Source organism: Tasmannia lanceolata, unplaced genomic scaffold (assembly GCF_043159265.1).
Source record: "Tasmannia lanceolata isolate RefF3 unplaced genomic scaffold, GAP_Taslan_0.1 ptg000005l, whole genome shotgun sequence".
Classification (NCBI taxonomy): domain Eukaryota; kingdom Viridiplantae; phylum Streptophyta; class Magnoliopsida; order Canellales; family Winteraceae; genus Tasmannia; species Tasmannia lanceolata.
Window position 1 is genome coordinate 13,187,549 of NW_027518682.1, and position 27,910 is coordinate 13,215,458.

The 27,910-nt window shown below is 36.9% G+C and overlaps 1 protein-coding gene across 1 annotated transcript; it reads left to right on the forward strand.

The window, feature by feature from the left end:
- Positions 1–1,394: 1,394 nt before the first annotated feature.
- Positions 1,395–27,177, forward strand: LOC143877560 (Translation elongation factor EF1A/initiation factor IF2gamma family protein). The gene is made up of 17 exons (XM_077379689.1): positions 1,395–1,578; positions 9,425–9,478; positions 9,651–9,752; positions 12,007–12,118; positions 16,863–16,908; positions 17,364–17,435; positions 17,733–17,795; positions 17,930–18,084; positions 18,171–18,235; positions 20,330–20,480; positions 23,234–23,339; positions 23,441–23,576; positions 24,623–24,687; positions 24,833–24,997; positions 25,079–25,151; positions 25,239–25,325; positions 26,714–27,177. The coding sequence occupies exons 1-16, from the start codon at positions 1,434–1,436 to the stop codon at positions 25,298–25,300; spliced, it is 1,572 nt and encodes a 523-aa protein (XP_077235804.1). The 5' UTR covers positions 1,395–1,433; the 3' UTR covers positions 25,301–25,325; positions 26,714–27,177.
- Positions 27,178–27,910: the final 733 nt, after the last annotated feature.

The following is a 27,910-nucleotide window of genomic DNA, read 5'->3' on the forward strand; positions in this document are numbered from 1 at the left end:
GGAGCTAAAATTATGGGATATATGTTGTAGTTAACAGCAAGGGCTGTTGAGGATTTGGGTGGTCTCAACTATGAATTTTATGATGTTATCAGGTTGGTTGTCTATTATCAGGAAGGTGAATGGAGGCTAAAATATATGAATAAAAGCTGGGCTTGTGGGCTGGTCGGCTGGTCGGGTGAAATCCTACGGTCTCTATGGCTGAGATTCAATGGATACAAGTAGCACGTCTGAACATATGGTTAAGAGACCGGAATGGCTGCTTCCATAGGGATGAAAACTTGCATTCAACAAGTGTAAACCTGCATTAAACAGATTAGATGGATAAAAGAAAAATAGAATTTTTCATGAAGAAAACTTAACAACTTTTCTTCCAATGAAAAGAGATAAAAAGAGGAGACTTTCTACCAACTCAAACGAGATTTGTTTTCTGATAAATTATATGATGCCCGACCGTTAAGTCACGTGAAGGTGTTACCTCAAAAGTACCGCCCTTGATATATATATATTTGATGAGTAAGCTGGGGTTAGGCAAGACTTCCACCAGATATATTAAAAAACCAGACTATCAATAATGATAGAATGGGGAGATTACATGAGGCTCAAAGAGCAAACTAGGAGGAAAATTTCCAAACAGAGAAACTACAAAAAGACTACAAACGCTGATACACTGTTCCATTTTTATCGGAATGGATGATGATCTTCAGCTCATCAGGGATCTGACTGCCCTTGATATTTGATCCAACAGCAGCCTCCTAAAAAGTACGCTGCTGTTGGATAAAATATCAAGGGCGGTACCATTTTGACGGTACTTGACTGTGGGGCAACATACAAAAACTCTTGTTTTCTATATTCAAAGGCCTAATTCGTTTACACCATAGATGGCTATATTTATAACCTTTTCATTGGTGGATATTTTCTATTCTAACAGGGACTCTAAATCTAGTAAGACTAGAGAGAAGAAAACATGCACTCTCCTACGTACAATTCAATCTTTTCCTAAGTTGTAGCTAACTTACTAGATAATATCAAATTCCTAAAATTACTCCAATTGAAACTCGTCCAGCATGGAAAATTAAAAATACTAATGAAAGTAAAATTCTAATAATAAAAAGAAATTATAATCAAACTAAAACTCTTCATGATTAGGGATCAACATAGGCCGTTGATCCCTATTGCGCTGAAGGTGATCCAAATAAAGGTCTACCAAATGGACGGTTCAGATCTCAACCCAAGGTACGGTTTACATCATGGGTCCGTGGACTAACGCTAACTTGCGCACCCATTCGATAGCCTAACATGCGCAGCCGTGAGATGAAAGCGTACGATAACGCTAACTTGCGCGGCGTGGCATGGCATTAAAAGTTAAAAACCTACAAATATCTCATTACTCGTTCTCTTTTGCCAGAGTGGCGAAACCAGCGAACCTAGTTGCGATGGAGGAAGTGCGTGAGGAGAACGCTGCTCATCAGCCAACGCCCATCGTGGAAGGCGCTGAGCCGTCCGATTGGAGTCAGGAAGACGAGATGATGACCGATGATCCACCCCCTTCCACCGAAACCTTAACTTCCGATCCTGAAGGTCGGTTCCCAAAACCCTAACCCTATCTTTCTTCTTCTCATATCTTCGTGTTGTTCGATTGTTTTACTATTTTGTTTATTTTCTTCTGAGTTACATCTGCGTGCTCGTGTAAGCTTAAAACATAGGGGATTCACACGATTAGTAGTAAGATCTGATTGATTTCACTTTGGATTAGGGTTTTTTGTTATTTTTGTTTCACTTTCGTTGTTCATCAATCTCTATTATATTATCATTGTGGCGATTAGTTGAATTCATGGGATTATCTTTAATTTGCTGGATTTTGACACAGGAAGTCGAATTGCTGTTTATTCACGTCTTTAATTAATCTGAAGATCTAACTTGTGGTATTAATTTTAATTACACTGGTATGTAACTATGTATAGTATGGATAATCTCTGTGTTGGAAAATTCACAATACTAAGTCGTACTTCTTCAACTTATTTATTTATCCATGAAAGGGGAGGAATTGTATTGAACTTCTCCTTTTACTGGTACTGTGTTATGTTTTCTAAAAACAACATGTATGTGCATTTCATAGACAACCATACCATATATTTTGGTGCTAACCCTATTATGACATTAGGGGTATATGCATTTCACAAGTCAGGGGTATTATGACTGATTTTGTCTTATTCATGTAATGCATTTGAGGTGTTGTTCTCTCCTGCAAAAGTGAGCCGCAAAATTGCGTAACAAATCCCATATATAGACACACACACATATATAGCCTAAAGAAGAGCTAAAAGAAGAGTTTATGATAAAAAGACGACTTAATAATAAAAAAAAGATAAACACAATATTCAATAATAAAACTGATTGTCACACTTCACACGGTACAAAAGCGTGTCCACACGCCCACAATTAGTCCAACACTTCTAGTAATACCTTTAAAAGTGTCTAAAGGAGTGTCGACATGTGCAGACACGGGTGTCGTGTTGGACACGGCAGGACACGTGTGTCGGCAATAAATTCCAAGTGTCGGCTAAATCATAGATACACATGTGTGTGTGTCTAAATCATAATAATGCCTTTTTTGTTTATCTTGTAATATAATTGTAGAAGCTAACTCATCCTTTTCGAGTATTTCAATTTGTTGGAGTTTTAGATCTAGGTTTTAACATGCAAGAAATTCAAAGATCCCATGCTGTTCTGTTTGCTTCAATATGTCTTCAATAGTGGAGGCTTTGACCCGGTAATGATCAAGTTCCTCCTACTTTTGCCTCAGAAGGCCAAAGTACTCTTTTATTGTTGAAGAAACTTGCTGCATGTTTGCAACCTCTCTATGCAATTGGTAGATCATGGCTAAATACTTTTGTTGAGAGTAGGTCTGGCTGTTTGGGCTACCACATCCCATATATCTTCCACAGTCTTGAAAAAGAAGACTTCTATTGTTACTGAGCTCCATCGAATTTATCATAAGATTCTCACTTACCCACTAATTGTTCGTCGTACTCATCAATCCTGAGTGGTCATTATAACTACCTCCAATGGGAGTGATTATTCTTTGTTAACTTCAAAATTATTGCGTGATCCTTCTTCCCTAGGTAGCTACAAAGAAGGATCTCAACTAAAGTAAACATAGATAGCGTATTATAAAGGGAAAACATGCCTTCAATTATCTCCATGTAATATAAACAGCTATCCGTCTTCATCTTCTACATCCAAAAGAAGGAAACCCTTGAGATCTGATCCTAGAATTTTGTTCTGCTACCATGTTATAAATCCCGAACATTGGACCTTATTTGTTACTATTCCACAATAAATTTGAAAGATTATGAGAAAAAATCGAATGCTTTCACTTGTTCTTCAAAGTAAAGCCCCATATTCCATTTTGTTCCCTGATCCTCCTTTGTTTTTCTTTGCCTCCCCATGTCTCTGAGTGTGTATTCTTTACTGTTTTATTCCTAATTGAGGAAACTTGATCCTCATTTTATTGTGTTTTCTTGGGATATTCACTTACTTAAAAGGTTCATAGATGTCATAGTCCACTCCGAAATAAACAAATTATGTGTTCTGATATTACATTCTTTGATCATACACTATACCTCATGTTACATTATTTGAACATACACCATATATTCGTCTTGTAGTCAGCAAAATCAGTTTGTTGACCCTATGTTCAATCTACCATTTCCAATTGTACAAGTGCTTTGCATTGAGATAAGTGATACTTGTGCTCTCTTGCAAGAAGCCTGGCAGATACTTCCATTTTAAGTAAGGGTTTTGCTAATGAGTGCCCTTAGGGCACCCGTTAAAGTGCATTGGGAAAGGAATTTTCCAATCATTTTACACATACTTTCAGAATTTTACACCTGTTTTGAGATTTGTTGATAAAAACAAGTGTAAAATTCCTTTTGAGATTTGATCAATCGAATGCTTTCATTTGTTCTTCAAAGTAAAGCCCCATATTCCATTTTGTTCCCTGATACTCCTTTGTTTTTCTTTGCCTCCCCGTGTCTTTGAATGTGAATGCTTTAATGTTTTATTCCTAATTGAGAAAACTTGATCCTCATTTTATTGTGTTTTCTTGGGATATTCACTTACTTAAAAGGGTCATAGATGTCATAGTCCACTCCGAAATAAACAAATTATGTGTTCTGATATTACATTCTTTGATCATACGCTATACCTCATGTTACATTATATGAACATACACCATATATTCGTCTTGTAGTCAGCAAAATCAGTTTGTTGACCCTATGTTCAATCTTCCATTTCCAATTGTACAAGTGCTTTGCATTGAGATAAGTGATACTTGTGCTCTCTTGCAAGAAGCCCGGCAGACACTTCCATTTTAAGTAAGGGTTTTGCTAACGAGTGCCTTAGGGCACCCGTTAAGGTGCATTGGGAAAGGAATTTTCCAATCATTCTACACATACTTTCAGAATTTTACACCTGTTTTGAGATTTGTTTATAAAAACGAGTGTAAAATTCCTTTCCCAATGCACGTGTAACAAACACCAATTCCATTGCCTCAACACCAATTAAATTCGGACTCTGGTAACAGGGTTTTAAATTTTTGTTTCGGTTTTGGTTTCAGCCACCATGAAAATCGAAACGTTTTGGTTTCTTTTAAATTTTTGTTTTGGTTTTGGTTTCAGCCACCACGAACATTTTTGGTTTCGGTTTGAAATTTCGATGGAAATCCTGTAAAATCATGGAAGCGTATTGAAACATATGCAGATGATTGAATTTTAAGATGGAACTTCAGGAAATGCTAGAAGTACCACAAATACACACTTATAAACCATCATTTTTATTTTATTTTTAAATGACACTTTTAAACCATCATATAAGCCAAATAGTTATCCATGACGGTCTAACAACATCAAACAACTAGTGACATGTGGTCGCGCATGTCTAATAGCTCGGTAAATACCACGTTTCACATGTAATTCATATATACATAATACATGCTACATTTTGTATTCAATCCATAAAAATATAATTATATGATACATATTGATACAGTTTTTTTGGTAGGTAAGCTGGGATTGGACCTCCAACCTCTAGTTTGAAGAACACATATTTATACAGTAGAACACATATTTATACAGTGTAACACATCACTTACGGTTTTAGTTTTGGTATGCGATTTGGTTTTGACATGTGTTTCGGTGGGGACGGAAGTAAAAAATTTCAGTCGCTTCGTGTCAGTTTCGGTTGAAATTTAAAACCCCGTCTAGTGATACATCTACGCATGCTGATTTTTTATTAGATCTTTCAATTGTGTTCAAAGAGGTAACACTCTTGCAGTGCTCCTTCTATTTCTTATAGGGGTGCAACTCAACCTGAACCCAACCCAAAGAACCAATTCTCCAACCCTAACCCGACCCGACTCTCAACCCGAGGATGGCCAACCCGACCCAACCCGGATTTTAATTACCCCAACCCGAACCCGACCCGATTTGCAGGAAAAAAAGAAGAAGCAGAAAAGCTCCATTAATGGAACATGCTAAGGCAGAGAAACCTACTTGGCTTTTGTAGCTCAAAGGACAGAGAACCTGCTGTGAAGAAAAGAGACGAAAAAGAACCATATCGAATCATCTTTTCCAAAAAGGCAAAACCTAGCCTCGGTTTTCTTCACCGTGAGCAGCTTTTGAATCCAGAAACTTTCCTTTCATTCACCACTTCCATCCGGTGCCAACACATGCAAGTTTAGGTGGGTTTAAGATAGGAGGTGATGGAGTTTCAAGAAGAAAAAACCTCAAAAGGGGAAAAAATGAGATGCTGCCATATGTTCAGGGTTTCAAGTAAAATACAGCTTTTCGACAATGAAAGAGAGAAGGGGGTGGTTTTTGCAAGTTTAGGGGTTGTCAATAAAGGGTTTCAAGTGAAATATTGCTTTCATATCATAAAAGAGAAAAGGGGGTGGCTTTTGCAAGTTAAGGGGTTGACAATAAAAGCAGGTGTCACTTTTTCATTTATGGGTTGCAGGTTGTCACCTGTCAATAAAAGCAGGTTGTCAGGTTGTAGGCTGTCACTTGTCAATTAAAGCGGGAACTTTTCCGTTGCCTTTATGGTTTTTAAAAAGCTTCAAACAAATCAAAAATCAAAATTTGTTCGGGTTTGAAATCGGGTCGGGTTGCGTAAGACTCAACCCTAACCCAACCCGAATTTCTGTTGGGTTAGATTTTCCCAACCCGAACCCAACCCGACCCTATGAAAGCTCAACCTAACCCGCTGAAAAATCGGGTTGAACCTGACCCAAGCTGCACCCCTAATTTCTTAGTTTGCTTCTTAATTGCCATCTCTCTCTTGAATTTCAAAACTTTCCTCAATCTCTTTAATTTGTTTCTGTTCCTAATCTCATATTGAGGCTATTTACAATCTTATTTGGCATAAGGTAGTAGAAGGTGAAATGTTTGTGCTCTATGATAATGATACGCGAGAGATGTCAGTTGTAGATGGGTTGCGCAGCGAAATATCTTCCAGATGGTTTGGGTGATTGTAGGCTCAAATTGTGGATGAAGGTTGCTTCTAGACATACGGTATGAACTATATAAAGACTTTGGTTCGGTTGATCGTCTGAAGGCTCGACCTGGGATCGTTGTGCTACTTATTAGGAATTAAAGTTACAAGGGTGAAGCAAAGATTACTCTCCCTTAGGGAAAATATGTCATTCGCTTAAGGAGATCAGATTACTTGGAACCAAGCCAATTGCCACACCTATGAAGATTAATAGTAGGCTACTTGTGGATATGGGAGAGCTGTTTGTAAATTATGGAGGATATAGAAGACTGGTTGATAAGCTATTATCTCTTTCGTTATGATGGTGGTTAGTCAATTTATGTAGTCTCCTCGAGTGCTACATTCGAATGCTGTTATTCACATCTTGAGATAGCTCAAGAGAAGTCCATTCCAAACAACCCTAATGGGCGTATGGAAGTCAAAGTGATTTAGGATAAGGGAAGATCACTGGATATGTGGCTCTGATAGCAAATTTGATGCAGGACCATCTGGCTCTGGTAACAAATTGACGTAGGACAGGTAAGGGAAGATCGCTGGATATGTAGCTCTTATAGCATATCTGATGCCGGGTGATCGAAGGAAGGACTAATACTTCGCTTTGATACCAAACTCATGTAGGATATATCTATGAAGGGGATGCTAGGGATGAAATGGATGAGTAAAATTAGGGCTGGATCCTAAAATTTGCAATTAGATTAGAAAAATATTCCTACTAGGTTTAGGGTAGGTTTAGAAGTGTGCAAGCATATGCCGAGAATGTGGAGACATAAGTTGGGAAGGTCCAGACATAAGTTGGGAAGGTCCAGACATAAGCCGGGAAGGTGCAAGGGTTTTTTCTTGAGACTAAGGGAATAAGGGGCACATGGGTCAAAGAATAATATGTAGAGATCAAGAACTGAAAATAAAGAGGATTAAAGCACGAAAATAAACATAAAGATCAGACCTGGAATCACTCCAGATCTTGCTTGGGCATCACATCCAAGTTTTCATGGTTTTTTCACTTTGAAGAAGAAGGTTGTGCTAGAATTCCACTAGCAATCCCGAGGCATTGTACGAAGGGAGTGGTAGGCCACGATGTGCTGTGGTGCCCTTTGCTTCTAATCCTATAATTTGATGGTAGAGAAAATTTTCATGCAGATCTGCCTGAGAGATATGAAAGTACATTTGGTGGTGTCTTTGAGATTGTAGCTTTATTCTATCATTCGAGTGATGTGCCAAACTAGTCGCATCTCCTCTCTCTCTCTCTCTATACATATATGGAGAGAGAGAGAGAGAGAGAGAGAGAGAGAGAGAGAGAGAGAGAGAGAGAGAGAGAGAGAGGGGTGCCCCTGCAAAAGACAGCTGCAAGGGCGCCCGTATTGGATCCACGTCACCGAAGTTCATTTATGTAGCACAGAAAATTGTAAAAGTAGAGGAACTTATGGGTGCCCTTGCAGCTGTCTTTTGCAGGGGCACCATTCAGTTTAGCACGCGCACACACACATATGTATATATCAAAAAGTAGACTTCTTTGTCCATTTTTTTCTGGGTTATTCAGAGTTTCTATATTGGAGCTGATGCTGCTTTAGTTTTTTCATGCTGATGGTGTAGGTTGTTTTTGGTCCCCAGTTTACTATGATTAACTGTTTGATATTATTTTGTGCATAGATCTATTGTAATTTCCTTAAAAAAATCAATCAGAATAGTCTCTATCGAAAATGCTAAAATGACTGTTGTTGTAAGGTTCTTTCATAACAACCACTTTCTGGCCCCACATGTCTCACATGGATGTGATCAGGTCTGTTAATCTAACCGGTGAGCACAAGTCCGGCCAATTGCCGTTCACAGATTTGATCCATCAAGCCTCTCTTAATTTTCTGACAAGGAAATCCAAACCATTGATTTTTTAGGCCTTAGTCTTACGGGTGGGATATACATTTTGCCTGGGATAGTATCATGTGGCCCGCTTCTTGCTGGTCTACGAGATCAATGGTCTCGATCATAGTTACCAGGGTGTGAAACGAATTCGGGAAGCGAAACGTGAAACGGAAACGGGAAACGCATGAAAAAAAATAGGGGAAATGAGAAATGAGAAAACAGTAGAAAATAGTATGGGAAACTTCTTAGGAAACACATTAAAAGTGCTTCAGAAACGATACAAAAAACACAAATGAAACACAAGAAAAACATGAAATATGTGGTTTTGTAAATTCAAATTTTGTTAATTCCGAATTTCTATTTGATTTTTCTTATTTTTATTCCAATATATGCTATTCTTTTCTATTTTAATATCTATTCCACAATTTTTGATGTGTTTTTTCCAAAATTATTTTCATAAGTTCCACACATGTTTCCTACACGTTTCACATTCGTTTTTTACGAGTGTTGCATATGTTTATCACGCGTTTACTTATGATTTACATAAGTTTCTCATATGTTTCCCATGCGTTTCGGAGACATTTATCCAATTTTGTATCATGTTTTGGAAACGTTTCCGAAACGCGTTTCCTGCGTTTTAGGGGAAACGAGTTTCCCACTTGCGAGAAACACGTTTTAGGGGAAACGGGGTTCCCACCCGCCGAAGGAGTTTCCTGGCAACTATGGTCTCGATTGCACATACATGTCCCCAAGCAGGTGCCAAAGGTTAATAATTTGGATTAATCTAGACGGTACTGTTCGCGTAGTCAGACTCTTCTCTGTTTGGTTGGGAAAGATATTAAAGGGGGCGAGAATGATATATTGGAAATTTCTTTAAGCAATGTTGCTTTTATTTTGGACTGAAGGCTGTCCAGTACCTTTTTTTTTTGAACGGAATACCTTATTGCATTTCCTAATTATGGTTGCTGTTAATTTAGAAAATGCCTTCAAGTTAACTTTAGTTTCTGGCCGGTTCCAGATATCAAGGATGAGGTCACACCAAGCTTTCAATCGATGCAATTGGAGCCAACAGGTGCTTCACTTTCTTGTCTATATTAATGCATTCCATGCGTTTATTCTTATTGTAGAACAACTTTATGGATACATGGGTTCCAAATACTTGGCAAACAGTTGATTTTGCCGGTTACTGAAACATCACTTTTAAGTTTACATCATTCTGATTTGATTTGTCCGTTGAATTTCAGGAAAAGAGAAGGAAATAGCTGCCCCAGAAAAAGTTGAAGAGTTAGATGAAAAGGAAGAGGATAAAAAGCGGCACCTGAATGTTGTTTTTATTGGCCATGTTGGTAAGTAGACCTGAGTTGGGATGTACTTTCTATTTTATGATGTGTTAGCCAGTTAGTTATGTGTTAGCCGGATTAGCTTTCAACTCTTCACACTGTGCAATGTCTGGTTTCCTAATTGTTCTGCATTTTCGTCATACCTTCTACTTTCAGCTTTTTTTTTTTTATACTTTTGGGCGGTCATTTTTATAGTGGAGATTTCCATTTGGGAGTGTATCTTTGGTTCAAAATTTATATGATGCATTTTTTGTTAGGAAGACCTTTTCATCTGCATTTTGAAGCAAATCATCGTCCCATTTTATTTGTCTAGAAGGCCTGTCAGAACTTCAATTTTTTGAACTTGATGGAATCAGCGTTCAGGTGTCATTCGGGTCTAATTACTGTGACGCTTGTCTGAACCAATAAATCATTCTTGGTGAAACTGATTTTGTTTTATTTTCTCATAAGCTTATTTACTATTTAGAATTCTTGCTTGTTTGTCATCAATAAATTATTCTTGATGAAGCTGATTTTTGTTTTGTTTTATCATATACTTATTTACTATTTAGAATTGTTGGCTGTATGAGTCACCTGTTTTGAAATCTTTTTTTTTTTTCCCATCTAGTAGTTAGTGCCTTATAAGCCGGCTGTGGGACATCCCCTTGGTAGCTTGCTAAAGGATTTGGGCATTGAATGATTTTGGCATCTGCTACTTCTATTTTTCAAATCCTAACCTGAACTGGTTTTTTTGGGTTGTTAGAATAGGGGGGCAACTCGGGTTGGGTCGGCCTCAACCCGACCCAACTCGACTCTCAACCTGATGATTGTCAACCTGACCCAACCCGATTATAATCACCACAAACCGATTTCCCAAATCGGGTCGGGTTTGGTCCGTTGACCTGGGCATTCGCCAAAACCAAAAGTTCGCAAGTCATTTGCCTTTCTGATGCTTCTGCATTCTAGTGCAATTTGTGCAATATCATTTCCGTTAGTGTTGTGAATCTTGGGGTGTTGGTTTTCGTCTTCGATTTCTAATTTTCCTTGTCAGTTAGCATGGCCTTTGCAGGCCTTGCTGGTTAGTGCCCTTGCTATTTAAGCTGAATTCATTGTTGTTAACTCCGTGATTAGCATTTTTCCTTGTTATCTTTGCATAGAAGGTGACTCTGAGTTGGCAATTAGACGGTTCGAAGGAGAGTTTCATCCTCCTTTTTGCTTGTTATCTGAATTCTGTGAGATTCAATTGTGTTTTTTCTTCTCTGAAAGTTGGGTGGATTTCTTATATGCACATGGAGGGTAATGTAAAAGCTGATAAGCTTGCAAGCTTCAGGGCGGGTTGTATTAAGTTGCAGATTTGGTCTATGATGCCTACTATTTAGGCTTTTTTGGTCTGATTTGTACTCTCGGCTTGTGGGTCTTGTAGTTTGGTTTTTTGGCCCCTTATGTAAGCTGCCCCTTTTTATTCATTAAAATATCAGTTACTAAAAAAGTCTACTCAAGTTGTAGTTTGGCCTCCTTATCTAGTCTGTCCCCTTTTATTCATTAAATTATAACCTGTTAAAAAAATCTACTCATTTTTCTTGCAACAATTTTTAATCTTTTTAATAAGATAAAGTAAAAAAAAAGAAGGGTTTTATCCCTTGATCCTCGAAGATATTTTTCTAACAAAAATTTTATATTTTCTATTTAGAAATCATATGCCCAGGTGAGTGCCAAGGTGACTAGACAAGCATTGGGTTTGTTTGCTAGAATTGTCTAGTTGCCTTCACTACTATGGTGGTATCTATTCTTTTTAGCTAGTGACTGCATGGAAAGGACAACTTGTCCTTCTAGTCGTTGAGCACATCTTTCACAGTTAAACCATGTTATTGATTGCTAATGTGCCCTGGATTTGATCGCGGGTTGTGAATTTGTGACATCTTACACTAGTTATGCTTGAAGTTTAGGTTTTGTACAGAAGATCTATATCTTGTATGCTTTCATCATAATGACATTATTGTCAATGTTTACGTACTTTTTTCATGACTTGTTAAATGTTAATGACTTAATGGTTACTACTGCATCAACTTGTTAATGACTTAATGGTTACTACTGCATCAACTTGTTAATGACTTAATGGTTACTACTGCATCAACTAGAATTATTTCTCATTGTCACTTTGCTCATTTTATTAAAGCATACATCTAAATCCATTTAATTTGTGTATATGATGAACCTAATCTATTCCATGGCTTACATAAGCTCTATGTATTCACGATCATGTAACTTTTTGGAATCCCAGATGCTGGTAAGTCCACAACAGGGGGGCAGATACTTTTCCTCAGTGGCCAGGTTGATGATCGGACAATTCAGAAATACGAGAAAGAAGCGAAGGACAAGAGCCGAGAAAGTTGGTGAGTTTGTGGATTGGGATTCTCAAATTTGCAATGGTTAGAAAATTTATAATGGTCGTTCTTTTCAATTCTTTTTCGTTTACTTCCCTATGCTCTGTATCAATGGAACAAGCTCCACTTTGTTATGATTGATGATCTATTTAATTCCATTTTGCATCCTATATTTCTTCAACCTGGTATAAACTATAAAGTTTCCAATATTGCTTATAAGATCGACTTCTGCACGCAACATATTTTTGCTATCCAGTCGACTATTATATTATCTTCCCAATGATATGGGATTTATTGAAGCTAACCTATAATTGAATGATCTCCAATCTAATGTAAACATATACTGTCCGGCTTTCCACCATGGCCTTGATCCACAATAGAGGAACCCTTCCAAGATTGGCTTTGTAAACATCTCTCACCGTATCTCTTAGAGCATGATGAATCACCATAGCGAGTAACATTTCCCTTGAACATGATTTTTGAAACAGACAACTGCATGTATCTAGTGACCTTTTGGGTGTCTGATCATCTCAATGTGTATTATGCTAATTGATTGAGAATCTATATTTTGTCAAAGTCACATAGTCTGACAAACATTAAAGCAACTAGGCAATTAGCTAATTATTTTCATGACATTTCGTGATTCATATAATCATTCGACTTTGTGGACGGACAATATTGTGACTGATGGTTAAAAAACACTTCTTTGTTCAATTTCCAAATCCATTTGTGTTGTAGGGAAAGTTGGAAGCCATTGATGCATGGAGAATGTGTTCAAGGTTTCTAAATGGTTTGACTTTTAACATTTACCAGCCACAACGTCTCTCAATTTCTAGTATTCGGGTGGCCCATATTAATTTTGTAGTAGTTGCTCTTGGTGTGGGCTGTTATATGATTTTTGCTGTTCTAAATTGTGGTTGAATTCCATTCTCTTTGTCAGCTACCTTGTAATCTTAGGTTGCGTTTTGCGACTATTATCTGGAGAGATTTTGGGCTTTTCCCTCTCCGTAGAACAATTGGCGGGCAAGAATGGCGTTTGGCAATGCGGGTTCACTTCGCTGAATCAATGCTTTTTGCGCGGGATTTAGGGCATAAATTATGAATAAAAAAGGAGTCACTTTCGCAATTTCTCTCCTCTTGCTCCCAAGAACCATTGTTCTTAGAATGGTTTTCGCTCCCAAGAAACACTGTTCTTAGCTAACAAACCCTTAGTGTTTGGGAGTTTAAGCGGGGTTATATATTTAGAGCTGTACATCATGTTGTAGGCCTGTGACATCTTTTTAGAAGGCGTAGTTTAGTGATAGTGGTATTTTGGTCATTAAGAGCAATACTCACTTCTATGTATATGCCTTTTATTGGTTTTATTCTTAATTTTTGAATGGTAAATCTTCTTACAGAGAAAGTGGAAAAATGGAAGGCCCAACTACATAGATGATGAAGGGCTAGATATATAAAAAAGAAACCTAAATATACACTTGCCCCTCATTGGAGGGTGGAGTGAAGGTAAGACAGCTGTAAAGAGCCTTTAGAGATGCCACCGCAGACAAGGGCATTTGTCTTGCCATTAGCTGTGTGGAAGATGTGTCGGAACTCGGTAGCATGCCCATCCACCATGTCTAGGACCTGCTCAATTGCATCCACAAATTTCCAAGCACAGTTTCTCTCCCTCATTCGCCCAACGAATAATTTTGAGCCCCCCTCCACCATAAATGAGTCAAGAGGGTGGGAACAACAAATCGCATACCATGTAAGGAATTGAGTTTAGCACTCCATACTGTTTCAGAATGGGAAGATCGAGATCTTAGGGCTCTCCATTCTATCTTCTCTTAAATAAAATATTTCTCAATCTATTGGATGGTGATCTTATTTCTTTAATCAAATTCGTTACCTTCTTTCTTCCCCTTCATTCCAAAAAAAAAATTCTCATTTTCTTTTCTGACCTTCTCACATCTTCTCACTTTTTTCTTCATTACTCCCATTTTCTTTTTTTTTCCTCTTTTATTTTTTCCTCTGAAAACACTTTGAAGATCACTTTCTTCCCTAATTTCATCCACTTTCTCCTTTTCTTGCTAACTTAAGCTTAAGGTGCAAGTTAGCAACTCACTTTAGTCCTTTAGTTGTTTATAATAGGGCCCATATTCCTCCGGGATTTTTGAAACTTAACTTTGATTTATCTAGCCTTGGAAATCCAGGCCTAGCAGGTATAGGGGGAGTCCTGAGAGACGATGGGGGTGTTGTAAGGGGGACTTTTGCAGGCCCAATTGGGATGGCAGATTCAAATGAGGTGGAGGTATGTGCAGGACATCAAGGAATCAAGTTTTTAGACGGTGAAAATTTGGACAAAGTGATGATTGAAGGGGACTCCCTTAATATTATTCGATGGTTAGGGGGACCCCACGTTTTTCCTTGGAGATTCGCCGAGTTTTTGGAGGATTTAGGTGTTTTTTAGCAATCTTTCTGTAACCTTCATACAAAACCCATGAAAATACAACCCTAGGCACATGATTTTCTAAACCCTCGACCTTAGGCCTCGCCTCAACCTACACTAGGAAGGCCTCGACGTGGTCTTTTGTTGACACCAACACCCTCTTCTCACCCCACCCAAGTTGATGTGCCCTCCTGGTGTCTGGGTTCAGTCATGTTGTAGCGCACTGCTCTGCCACCATCTATGGGATGTCAGATTTGTAGTTGCACCAACCACTTTGCTGATGTGCCTTCCTGGAGTTTGGGTTCATTCACGTTGTAGTGCACTGCTCTGCAACCATCTATGGGATGTCAGATTTGTAGTTGCACCAATCACATTGCTGCCATCTGCTATTTTATATATATATTTCAGTGGGCATGAGCTTTTGACTTCTCTGCCTTTGTTTCATGGTGTTTTGTGAAGTTGTTTGTGATGTGAGCAAAGTAATGCCTCCACCAAGGAGAGGTTATGTTGTCAGTCAGTGTAATCTCTTGACCTAGGCCACTTCACTTGTGAATCGCTCTCTTGCTTGTACCTATTGTCGCTCTCCTTGCCAGCTATTACTTCCATGATTAGAAGTCCATATTCTGTGATTAGCTTCATTTTTGTGGCTATTGTTTACTAATTTTTTGAATGTGAAGAATATTAGATATGTCTTAATTAACATGACCAGAATATTACTTCGCATTTTCTCCCTGTACATAAGTAGATCTATTATGTACAATTGATTCTTAGGTAGTATTTTCTAATTGGAGCTCCACGGCTATTGATATTGATCCCTCTTTGTGCTAGTTTGGGCTTCAGTTGCTTATAATGCTGGTTACCTTAGGCTGAAGAGATGTACTCTTCTAATTGTTTTCTGTTGTTCAGCATTAACTCTTTTGGGCAAAGCTTCAGTTTTGATTGTTTGTTGGTTAATTGTGGATAAAGTTTCTACTTTTGCTCATTTAAAAAAAAAAAAAAAAAGTTTCTGCTTTTGCTAGTTGATTTGGCTCTTGAAGTGAGGAGGTTATTCACCTACAGCTGTCTCTGTACATACAATGGGCTCGTTTCTTGTCTTTATTAGATACATGTTGAGGATTTTTACTATTTTTTTCCTCTGTGAATGTAATTTTGTTTTGAACTTTCACAATGGGACTTATAGTGTGGCCTAAATGGTTAAACTTTCTTTTGGCATTATATGGACATCATGTTGAGCATGCAACCTATAGGTCACCTACTTTAGCCTTCAAAGGCTGAATTATAATTAGAGGTAGGTGCTTTTGGCTACATGGAAGAGCTCTTGTTCTTTATCTTGAAATTGAAAAAAAAAAACAGTATGGCTTTTTCTTACACAGAAGAGCTCCACTACTATGCCATCTTCCATTGAAAAGAGTATTTACTTAATTGGAGCAATTAAGAAACATTTCATCTTCCATCGCAAAGGGGATTTACATGGAAGAACTCTTTTTATTTATCTTGAAACTAAAATTCAGTGTGGTTTTTTCTTACATGGAAGAACTCCAATAACTACTTCATCTTCAATTGGAAACGGGATTTACTTAATTGGAGCAGTAGAGAAACATTTGTCTCCCATTGGAAAGTGGATTTACATGGCAGAGCTCATGTTCTTGATCTTGATGGTAAAACAAAATGTGGCTTTTTCTTACATTGGAACTGGGATTGGAACTTTGTATACATGTCTTTTTTTTGGTAGGTAAGCTGAGATTGAACCTCCGACCTCCATGTTGGAGAACAAATCCTTGACCATTGAGCCAGAGGCTCAATCCCTTGTATAAATGTTAATATAAACATATACATGCATATATAGTTGAAATCCGATAAGTTGCATGCAAAATCTTTATTAGTGGTCACAAAAAACTTAAATGTAAGAGTGACAATGACCAAGTTAATAACTACATTAAGGTATTGTAAGTTCAGTAACCATGACCATCGGTTGTCTTTCCATCACTTCGTCTAAATGAAATAAAAAATGTTTTGCATTTCTTGTTCTTATTATATAATTCCTATGTCTCTGATCATCTAGTGCTTGGGATTTTAGATGAGGACATGTGTATGTTGCAGAATAGGTCACAGATAAATCTCGTGTTATGAATCCTTGTTTAGCAAAGTCATAAAGTTTCAGTACTATTGAGTATTTTATTGGTTCGATTTATCTCTTCGTATTGGCAACCCTGCATAGTGAAGTAACCGATATTTTCTTTCCATTCATTTTTATTTTATTTTTAAGCTCATATTTGTTTGATTGCCTTTGATTTGAACACAACCTTTTCTTCCTTTATGTGCTAGGTATATGGCATATATCATGGATACAAATGAGGAGGAGCGAATAAAGGTATGCTTAAGGGGCTTGATGTTGATGTTGCTTGGATAATTGAATCCTTAATTGGATTCTGTCTCTATTTCCTTCAATCCGATGCTTGTGACATTGTTGCAGTTGCAACTTGGGTGCTTAATTGTTGAGCTTTAGCTAAAAAAAGTAATTTGGACTCAACCTGAGCCCGACCAGATTACAATAGCTCAACTTTGCGAACCGGCATTCCTGTAAACTTGCAACCTTTGACGTCGATCCCCATTGCCTTTTTCTTTTTGTACTGGATTTATATTCTTTGGTGCCCATTATGGGGATGCATGTCACTTTATAACACAAGTGACCCAGGGTTATCATACATCAAATTGAATTGTGTTTGGTTGCAACTTGCAACTGGCTCGTAGAAAAATTCCATTGTGTTTGTGTTTGTGTTTGAGAAGTAGGTCATGATTTTCTCGACTTTAAAATGCTAATTTCAGGGTAAGACGGTGGAGGTTGGTAGAGCCCATTTTGAGACAGAAACTACGAGATTCACAATTTTGGATGCTCCGGTAACCTTCCTTCCCTTACTATAAAATTCCTTTATAATATTATATTTTGCTGGAAACTGATAACAATTATATGTCTATTTAAGGTCACGAAAGAATTGTTTAACCTTCTAAATACTTTTATATGGTTTAAATCTTGGACGAAATTAAGTGGTTTTGGCCAAAGCGATGATTTTGCTATACACTGTTGAAACCCTCAGATCTTTCGGAAAGTTCATATGATTCGCATTGGGCTAAAAATTGTTTTTAATCTTATTTTTCCGTGCTACTTTTTCTTATTAGTTCATTTTGATTTTACAGGGTCACAAGAGCTACGTTCCAAACATGATCAGTGGTGCATCTCAAGCTGATATTGGAGTTCTGGTAACCACCTTATGCTGGCAATAATTGTATTCTGTATATTATATGTCTGAGAAGTGTATAACTTACTGTTCGAAAAGAAAAGAAAAGAAAAGAAAAGTCTATAACTTACTCTTTTGAGGTACATTGGTATTCAGGTAATATCGGCCCGGAAAGGGGAGTTTGAAACTGGATATGAAAGAGGTGGTCAGACTCGTGAACATGTCCAACTTGCAAAAACTCTGGGTGTTTCTAAATTGCTTGTTGTTGTCAACAAAATGGATGATCCTACTGTGATGTGGTCTAAACAGAGGTGTCTTATGTTTGGTCTACATTTGAGTGAGAACCAATTGGGAGGTTTATTATTAATCTTTACCCATGTTTGCTTGCCTTTGCCAGATTTGATGAAATAGAATCAAAGATGACACCTTTCCTAAAAATTTCGAGCTACAATGTGAAGAAAGGTACTGATGTTGGACCCTTTTCATGGAGTTAGTGTATCAAATTTCATCTGTTTCAGTATGGTGGTAGCTTGTCGATTGTCATTCGCAATTTTAAGTGAATTCATAAATGGTTAGTTGATATCTCTTGCACAATTATCGTTCTCTTGATCCTGTTGATGTTTTTGGATGCATGGATGACTCAACCTTCTGCTATTCAAGCATTAAGATTGGCATCTCCATAAAAGCAAAGCATTAATAGATCCAGAAGCATCGCCTTATGTTTTCTTATGAGCTGCCTTATGTGAAACTTTTAGTGTCCCCATATGCTCAACACTTTCTTAACTAGAATGCTGATCATTTTTCTGAAAGTGTGTCAGACAACTGTGTGATCGTCCTCAACAGCAAATGCTGCCCATGAACGATACCCGATAACTCAGCACTGATCACACAACTATGATTCATCAACCAAACATGATTCTTGATCATTTTAGCATCCAAAATGATAAAAAATGTTGATAATATCGAGGACATTGTATTTCCTAATTCTGAGAGGCAACTAATGTTGTGGAGAAATTTGGGCCATATGGCTTCTGTAGTCATGGTTTAAATTTCGGTTCGAGTTGGCACGGAAACGCAAACACTTAGGTTTCTGTTGGAAATTTCGGTGGAAATCTTGTAAAATCACGGAAACATATGAAAACATATCCAAATGATGAAATTTTAAGATGAAACTTCGGGAAATGCTAGAATAAGCACAAATACATACTGAGAAACCCTCAAGCAAGCACAATAGCCATCCATAATTGCTTAATCTCATCGAACACCTACCGATATGCATTGTCGCACATGTCTGGAACAATAAAGTCAATAAAGAAGTACAATGTAATGAAGTATAAGAAAGTATAACTACCAGTCATCTCTCCAATGATCCCAACACTGTCAATACCACATAGAGTTACGAGGTGGTATTGGTCCCATGCCGATCTGACATCTCATGCATAATAATATACAATTACTTTGCTGTGCAGTCGAATGATGCTGCCTACAAAGTATCATTCTCTACATTAATGAAATGAAATGCAAGGTGAAACGGCTTACCAAAAAAATATTTCCCTTTCCCGTGCTTTGTCAGGTACTCATAATTTGTAGGATGCTTAGATTTTGAAATATGAAATTCCTTGCGCGCATCCGTAGGGAATAGTCCTACCCCCGAAGGGGGTGGGGACACCCTTCGTCATCAAGAAAAAGAAAAAGAGAATAAAATTCCTGTGATTCTTCACATTGAAATGAAAAGTGGACCCACATTCGATTCAACTAGGATGGACCCTCAAAGTTTGTCGACAAAGATAAAAAAATCTTAAATATTTTTATACCTTTGCAATTGGTATTGGTACCATTGCTATTCATATCTTTCTTGCCTGGAACTGTTTTTTTTCTACCGCAACCACCCAGTTTTGGCCGGGTTTTTAATCATTGCTTAAGTCTCATGCCCATTCCTTTAGGATTGGGATTGCCTTTTGGCATCTCTTGTCCTACAATTTCGTGGCTTGATTATATTACCTTTACATATGCAGTCTGCATTTGAGGAATCTTGTTTAATATTTGATTCTTTCTTTTGTTGTTCATTTTGGAATGTTCTCTTCTATATTAGTTACCAATGAATGTTTGCTAGCAAACATCCCAATCTTCTTTATTTCCCTTTTGGTTTGTTTTTTGAAATAAACCTTCGTGCTTCAATGGAACATGATCCAAGCATATGTAACTGCGTGTTGTTCGTTAGTATGTGCTTTGTGTTTTTGCCTTAACATGCTATGAACTTTGTGATTATTGTCAAAACTTTACGTTTTTTTAACCAATGACAGATGAGAAATGTCAAGTTTATTTAGTTTTTCTCCTTAGCTTGTCATGCACTTCAATTAGGAATTTGATCAATAAATATTTATTGATGGGTGGGTCGAGAATGATGTCATTCTCACCCTGCATTGAAGCAATATTTACAACAATTATATTTTTGTTTCATAACATGTGCACTGCAAGATGGTTACTAAGCGTTCCTAGTTTTATGCTAATAGATAACAGCTTTTAATAATCTGTCTTCATTACATTCAATTGCAGACGTTCAGTTCCTTCCGATATCTGGTCTGTTTGGTTCAAACATGAAAACCAGGATGGATAAGAGTGTGTGTGACTGGTGGAATGGTCCGTGTCTTTTTGAAGCCCTGGATGCTATTGAAGTTCCCCCACGAGACCCTAATGGCCCACTTAGGTAATATATATATATATATATATATATATATATATATATATATATATATATATATATATATTTGGCATTTCTCTGTTTAAAATGCTTTCAGTGTTTTTAGTCTAATAACACACTTGTACTGTTGAGCATAAAATCAGCATTGCAAATTTTATGATTTCACCAAATCGCTTTAATAGTACTTTGTGCTGTTCTTATGCTATTCTTGAAATGTCATGATTATTTTGTTGGTCATCACTTGCGCAACCCTAATTAAATTAAAATTGAAGTTTTGAACCTTAAAAGAAAAATTATGTGATATTGAATTCTAATCTAAATTCTCTTTATAGTAATGGCAGCAAAACAAGCATATTGTTTGGTTGAACTTCTACTAAAAGTGAATGTTGAACTTCTATATTTGATGTTTTAATGATGGTTTTAGGTTTAAATTTGTTATAATAATATGACTGGCATTTTTTAATACAATAAGGTGACTTGATCTCCTTAAAATAATTATATCATAGAGTAAAATAAATGCTATCGTTTGGTTCAACTTCTACTAGTAGTGGCTGTTGAGTATCATCCTCTTATATATAATGAATTGAGATTGGTTTTATGTTTAAGTTCAGTATAACAAGGTGTCAGGTCTATTTTCAGATGCACAAGCAAACTAAATACTTATTCAACTTGTACTCAAGGTTTTAAATTTTTGTTTCGGGATGCATTTCGGACCTAGTGAAACTGGAAATTTCGGAATTTCGGACGAAATCCAGTATTCCATATTAAAAATAATATTATATTAAACATAAAATTTCGGTGCAATTCCCTGCCGAAATTTTGGCAAAGATACTTTTTATTTAAAAAAACAAAATTAGTTTTTTGTAGTAAATGAAAATTCCTCTTCTGTAGGGTTTCCCAACTAAATTAGGGGAATGATTTTTTCTATCTACGGATAAAATGCTTCCTTTAACGGTTTCTGTGAGAATGGTACTGCTTGAGGATAAATTCACCCTCTTTAGCGTTTTTCTTTGCCACATGAGAGGGGTAGTTTTGCCATTTCAGGGGATGAAAAGAGCCAAAAATCAAAGAAGTGATTGCTATAGTGAGCAAGGTTTACTACTTGAGGATTCTTTCCCTTTAAAACGGATAAAATCTCTCCCCCGTAACGTCGAAATATTCTCCCCCTTTATTTTTCCCCCTCAACATCTGTTGAAATTCCCGGAATTTCGGTCGAAATGTTCAAATTTCCGTAGATTTCGTCCAGATTTGCTTGAAATTTAAAACAACGATTGAAATTTCAAAAATTTCGGGTGAAATGTATATATACCGACATTTCGGGGAAATTTCGGTGAAATTAAGTAACGTTTTGTGTATGTGCAGTTTCGGTTTCGGATAAGAATGGAATTTCAGAAATTTCAGATTTCGGCCGAAATCTAAAACCTTGCTTGTACTTACTAGAATGATCTTGATATGATTCTCTTTCAGGCTACTGTGATGTAAAATGTGGCATATGTATATATATTGGATATTTTAGAAAGTGTATTTTGAATCTGAATTTTGAAGTGGATGAACTATTACTTTCAATGTAGATAAAATATACTTGGCTGTTAAAGATTAGGCACAACTCCACTTTTGTTTATTTATGGTGGTAGCTTGGCATGCCTTCCGTGTTAAGTTCCTTTTCTTATACTCACTACACAAATGTACACTTCTAATTTATGGTGGTAGTCGGAAAGGCAAGAACTCGGCAAAGGTAAAACAGTTAACCCGTGTGTGTCGATGATTCGGTCGGTGGCTTTTTAGGCTTGAGAAAAACTCCCCATGCGACGACACTGTGGTGCTTGTATATAGACTGACAGATCCATCATATGCTGTGTTGGGTTCGTGATAGACATGCAGATGTATTTCCCCACAATTGGTTGGTAAAATCGTAATCTTCCAAAACCTCCAATACATTTCATGGTTTGAACAAAATCAGCACCAAATAGTGTTCCAAGTTGTCTTTGAAAACAGTTTCTTACAACAATAAACAGGACGAAAGAGGAAGTTTGTGGATCTTTGGTGAATTCATACGTAGTCTTTCAAACTTATAGGTTTAGATGTGTGTAGGGGTCCGAGGACAGAAAAAAGAGAGACTACTGTGCAGTCCTAGGAAGAAGATGTGTTAACAGATCTTCCAGAATTGAATTGCTTGCAAGAAAGTCTTACAAGCTGAACCCATTTTTGTGAAAGTAAGTGATGCAAACATTAAATCCTGGTTGATGTTTGAAACACTAATACCCGCATATTTTGGAGTGCTTTTTAACCATTTCTGTAGAATACCCTTTCATTGGAAAAAAAAAGAAGCGTGCGCAAATTTTGATGGAATAAACTTGTGAATCATCCTTACAGTTTACAGCCTGGTTGACCAGTCTGGAATTTTCAGATGGTGAATGACGAAGCTGAGGTTTGTTTGTGGTGGGAACAACATGCATATTATTTTATTATGTAATTGTGAAACATTATGAAATGGTGAGTGACAATCTGCCTTCAGATATTGTAAACTGAAAACACTTGACAATATTCTTGTAAACACATATTTCAGTATGTTCTTAAAATATGTATTTTGGGATCAGATTGATGCTGATTGTACTTTGGATCATTTAAGCATTCTGATTATTAATTCTACTGTTGAACTTCATATTGCTATTTACAATTTTGAGTCTTCTGTTTTTTATTCTGTAAACTCTCTGTTATTCTTTAAATTTTGGTTGTCCTGCATATGTTTTGTTGTGCAGAATGCCAATAATCGATAAGTTTAAAGACATGGGAACAGTAGTTATGGGAAAAATCGAGTCTGGTACTATTTGTGAGGGTGATAGCTTGTTCGTCATGCCTAATAAGGTATGCAAAAATTCCTGTTGAGCTGGGTAACCCGTCCTCTTCCCTAAATCTTCTGGTGCAGCTCAAGCCGTTTTGACCCTTTTTTTGCTTGTTTATTTCAGGTTTCTGTGAAAGTTTTAGGGATATATGCTGATGAAAATAAAGTAAGACGTGCAGCACCTGGTGAAAATGTCAGAGTTAAGTTATCAGGAGTTGAAGAAGAGGACATTTTGGCTGGTTTTGTCCTATCAAGTGTTGGTACGTTTTTTATACTCATGATGAGTTACATGGTTTCATATGATAATATACTGTTAACATGATTAAACATACCATGATAATGCTTTCTAAGTTGGGTTGGGGATGTACTTGAATGTGGATCGAAATTTGGATGCATTGGTGTGGTGGCATGGTTATGCCAGTAGCATTGCATGCCCGTGGCCAGAAGTCATCTCTAGTATGGGGAATTATTGGTTTTTTAACAAGAAATGTACCGTCTTTATTTCTTCAGGAATATTCTTTGTCTTCATTCAGCTCATGCTCTATATTTCTAAAGTAATTCATTATTTTTCTTTCTCTTTGAAACATAATTTTGACAAAATTACAATTTCCTAGGCATATGATATTGAGTAACATCCTTGCATAGGAATCCCCAATATTAGCTAAGCTACCAGCCTGTGAATTTCATTCATCAATATGAGTATGACATCTCTTAGAAAATACTTTAGGAATTGGCTCTCTCTCTCTCTCTCTCTCTGTGCATGGTTGAGAATAAGTTATGATTTTATATAGTAATAATAATAAAATTGTAATGGGGGTTGGTTTTGTTTTTTTGTGAGTTTTTGGGTACATCATCCCGAGCCATTTTTCTTCTGAAAAAATATAGTTTTCTCAAAAATTAAATTTATTTTTATTTATTGGCTGCTGAGAACTTTTTGGGAATTGTAATAGACTTTGGCACCAGGTTAAACAATGTAAAACAAGGTGAGTTCGCTCCGATATCAGTAGCCTATATATACAATGAAAAACTGTAGATATGTTTGCTTAGCGGCTCACATCCCAACTTAAAAATGGTTTCACAACTGGTTTTTTGGGAGGGGATATGTCAGATGTTGATTCCTTCTGAAGAAATTCATGTGAATCTCCAACACAGACCTGAATTATAGTCTCTCATGCCATCCACAAGATTTTGAAAAGAGCACTTTTAGCATAGCTGTAGAGATGTGGATCGTCAGAGGTGTCTATATCTTGCACTTTTATTTTGTTGGCCTCATGACGAGATCTTTTGCTTAATTATGCTCATGCAGTAAAGCCGATAGCTGGATTTTCAGAATTCGATGCTCAGTTGCAGATCCTGGAGTTGCTTGACAATGTATATTTATCACTTTATTGTATTTTCCTCTTTTTTTTCTAAAATATTTATTGTATATTCCTTAGCCCTTTGCTTTTGGATTTTTTAGTGTCTTTTGGTTCTTGATGATATTCATCATTAGTCATCTACAATTGGAATATGGCAGGCAATTTTTACTGCTGGTTACAAGGCAATATTGCACATTCATGCGGTTGTGGAGGAGTGTGAAATTGTTGAGCTGCTGCAAGAAATTGACCCAAAGACAAGAAAACCCAAGAGGAAGAAAGTCCTTTTTGTGAAGAACGGCGCTGTTGTTGTTTGTCGTATCCAGGTCGACTCTTTTAAAATTTTATTTGAAAAATGCAGCTTGAGATACTTTTGCTTGAACTATTCTCATAAATATGCCTCTCAGGTGAATAACTTGATATGTGTCGAGAACTTTACCGATTTTCCACAGCTTGGAAGGTTTACCCTTCGTTCTGAAGGTAAATGAATGGGAAAAATGCTCATGCACTAATGACACATTCCTATTTTTCTATATAAATCATTTATTGTGATTCATATGTTCACAGGGAAAACAGTTGCAGTTGGGAAAGTTACTGGCCTTCCACCCAACGGAAACCCTGATTTTTAACTTTTCAACAATTTTGGGATAGGAGGTGAGGAGTTTAAAAAATTCACGGCCTTTCATTTTTCCTTATCTTTCTTGTTTTCTTCAGGTTCTTTTTCTCTTCTTATTATGATACTTTATAGAATTCTTTATTTAAGCATAGTTTGGAAACCCGCTTGGTTGACTCGGTCACTATCTGGGTGGTGGGTCTGGTAAAATCTGGTTTGATTAAACCCGACATGTTTTTGCCGATTTGACTAGGTTGACTCAGTCTAGTCTCAAACTAGGCAATTTTTAATCTATTATTTTAAATATTTAATCGGTTACCTTTTCATGTCTAAACCTATGATACCCAGATCCAGAGACTAACGCATACACAAATGGGAAGATGACATTGCTTTTTCAAAAATATAAGACACATACAAATACGAGTATCTCGTTGTGTGATGTAGGATGAATCACCAAGGAAAAATACGTCGCTCTGATACCAAACTGTAAACTAAAATACCATAAAACTTAATGAGATTTTACTTATTCAGCAGAAAAAAGTTATAACCAGTTCTTACTTATTCTGCAGAGAAAAGGAAAACTCACTATTTTGTCCCTGCCCCAAAATGAAATATTTAATAATAAGAGACTCGAATGAAAGTCCCTTTCTCACATTCATTCTCCATCACAATGGTGGAACAAAACTCAAGGATGAAAAAGGTGGTAGGTGGTCTATGACAAAATCAAGTATCAAGGAGAATAGAGAAAATTGACTGGGGAGTATGAGCCCATTCTTAGGATCACCAGTGACAGTGAATTGGGGTGAAGAGAATCCATTGGTTACTCAAAGAACTGCTTGGAAGAACTGAAAACTTGTTCAGACACTCCTATTGCTCCATTTAGTTACTTAAAAAACTAGGAATGTTGGATTGGGTCGGAAAATAGATAAATTTGATACATAGTCTTTGGAAACATATATATGAATGTTTTAAAATATGTTGAAATTCGGGTAAATTATTCCTGTATTTGCAGTAAAAAAATCATATGTGAAAAGAACTCGGAAGCACAACTTTTGAAATATCGTTTGTTTTAGTGCCTTTTTGTACAGATAGTGTCAAGGATATACAATCGCTACGGGGTTTCATTCTCTTCACATCATTTTGCTTGCTTTTTGGCAAACTTAAAAATCAACCATCCCATCTCCCTCGTTCAATATCTTCAAGTTTATTCACTTTGTATATGTCTTATTTTGAATCAAACGATACCATCTCTATGAGCTTTCAATCTCTTCACATCAGCTTGCTTTCTTTGTGCTTTTAAAAAAGAAAAGAAAAATCAAGATATCATCTCTGTGCTTTCAATCTCTTAAATACATTTGCTTGCTTTGTTCTTTCACTTTTTGTTGTTTCTTCTGTCCATATAAGCCAATCCTGTTTTTTGTGTTTGCAGGCAGAGGATAGTGATCAATTTATTTTATACAAATAGGGGAATGAACCTCGAAATGCATCATTCATGAGAGAGCGAGAGTAGGGGCGTCGTTCTGCGGCACCCTTGGATTGTTGAAATGCATAGCATGGAAAGAACGAGGCGGGCATTGGTGTTTAGCTATATTTATAATCATCATTTATTTTGGTCTGTGCTTTCATGTCATTTTATGGGCTTCTGCTTATGATTAGTGAAATAATATGGAAAAAGTACACGAGTATAAACATCCAGTTGGATCTAATTTAGCGATTTTGAGTGAGAATAGGATATCTATGCAGCTTTTAGAAATGTTTTGCGCAATGATAGAGCTTGGTGGGATTTAAGCAGATTGGGAACCAGCCCGGATCTTTTAATTGTCTTCTTTGCATTATACTCATCTTCCTTGTTTTTTAGAAAGTGGGTAAATTTTGGCTTTTTCAAAGGTTTAACTCATTGCTTATCAGTGGTTGGATTTCATATTCTTTGATACGATAAAATCATTTTTCAACGATTCCTAGACGGAATTGCTGTGATGATTAATCATTCAGGGGATAAAAAAGAAAAAACCTGGATTGAGACTGTCGTTGAATTTTCTATTTGTGGGTACCCTAAAAACAGCTCTTAAGGATGCCTACTGAAATTTGATTACCGGGTATGATGTGATGACTAATCATTCACAGGAAAACACAGCAAGAAATTAAAGAAACCGGATTGCACTCGACAGTACTCTGTCTTTGATTATTGGGCTCTTGTCTTAGAAAGCTCTAGGCAGGTGTCAAAGGCTATCCGAGGGTTCATGAAGCTATGAATCAAGACTCTGAGTATAGGGAGAACAATGCGGGACTAAAATTCAAGCTTGGATTAATTTTAGAGGACTTAGGATTGTTATTGATAGTTTGAATGGCTGGGATTAAGTTTTGTATAAAAAAAAAGGTTTGGTTTTGAAAACCGAAATAAGAAAGCTTCCAAACTGAATCAAATAAGCTACATTCAATTGGAAACAGTCAGTTAGGCTAGCTAGGTTGTGCCCAAAAAAGTTATTTCCATAGGTTGATTCTAACCCTCCGATCTATAGAGGATTAGGATAAACCCTTTGACATTCAGATCGGAGGGTTAGGATCAGCCTATGGTTAGGTTGTGGCCCATCTAATGGACAATTTGGATCATCCTATTGTGCGGGCC

Coding starts and splice junctions, on each gene's coding strand:
- LOC143877560 (XM_077379689.1), top strand. CDS start 1,434: ATGGAGGAAGTGCGTGAGGAGAACGCTGCTCATCAGCCAACGCCCATC. Junction 1,579..9,424: donor CTTAACTTCCGATCCTGAAG/GTCGGTTCCCAA, acceptor GGCCGGTTCCAG/ATATCAAGGATGAGGTCACA. Junction 9,479..9,650: donor GATGCAATTGGAGCCAACAG/GTGCTTCACTTT, acceptor GTTGAATTTCAG/GAAAAGAGAAGGAAATAGCT.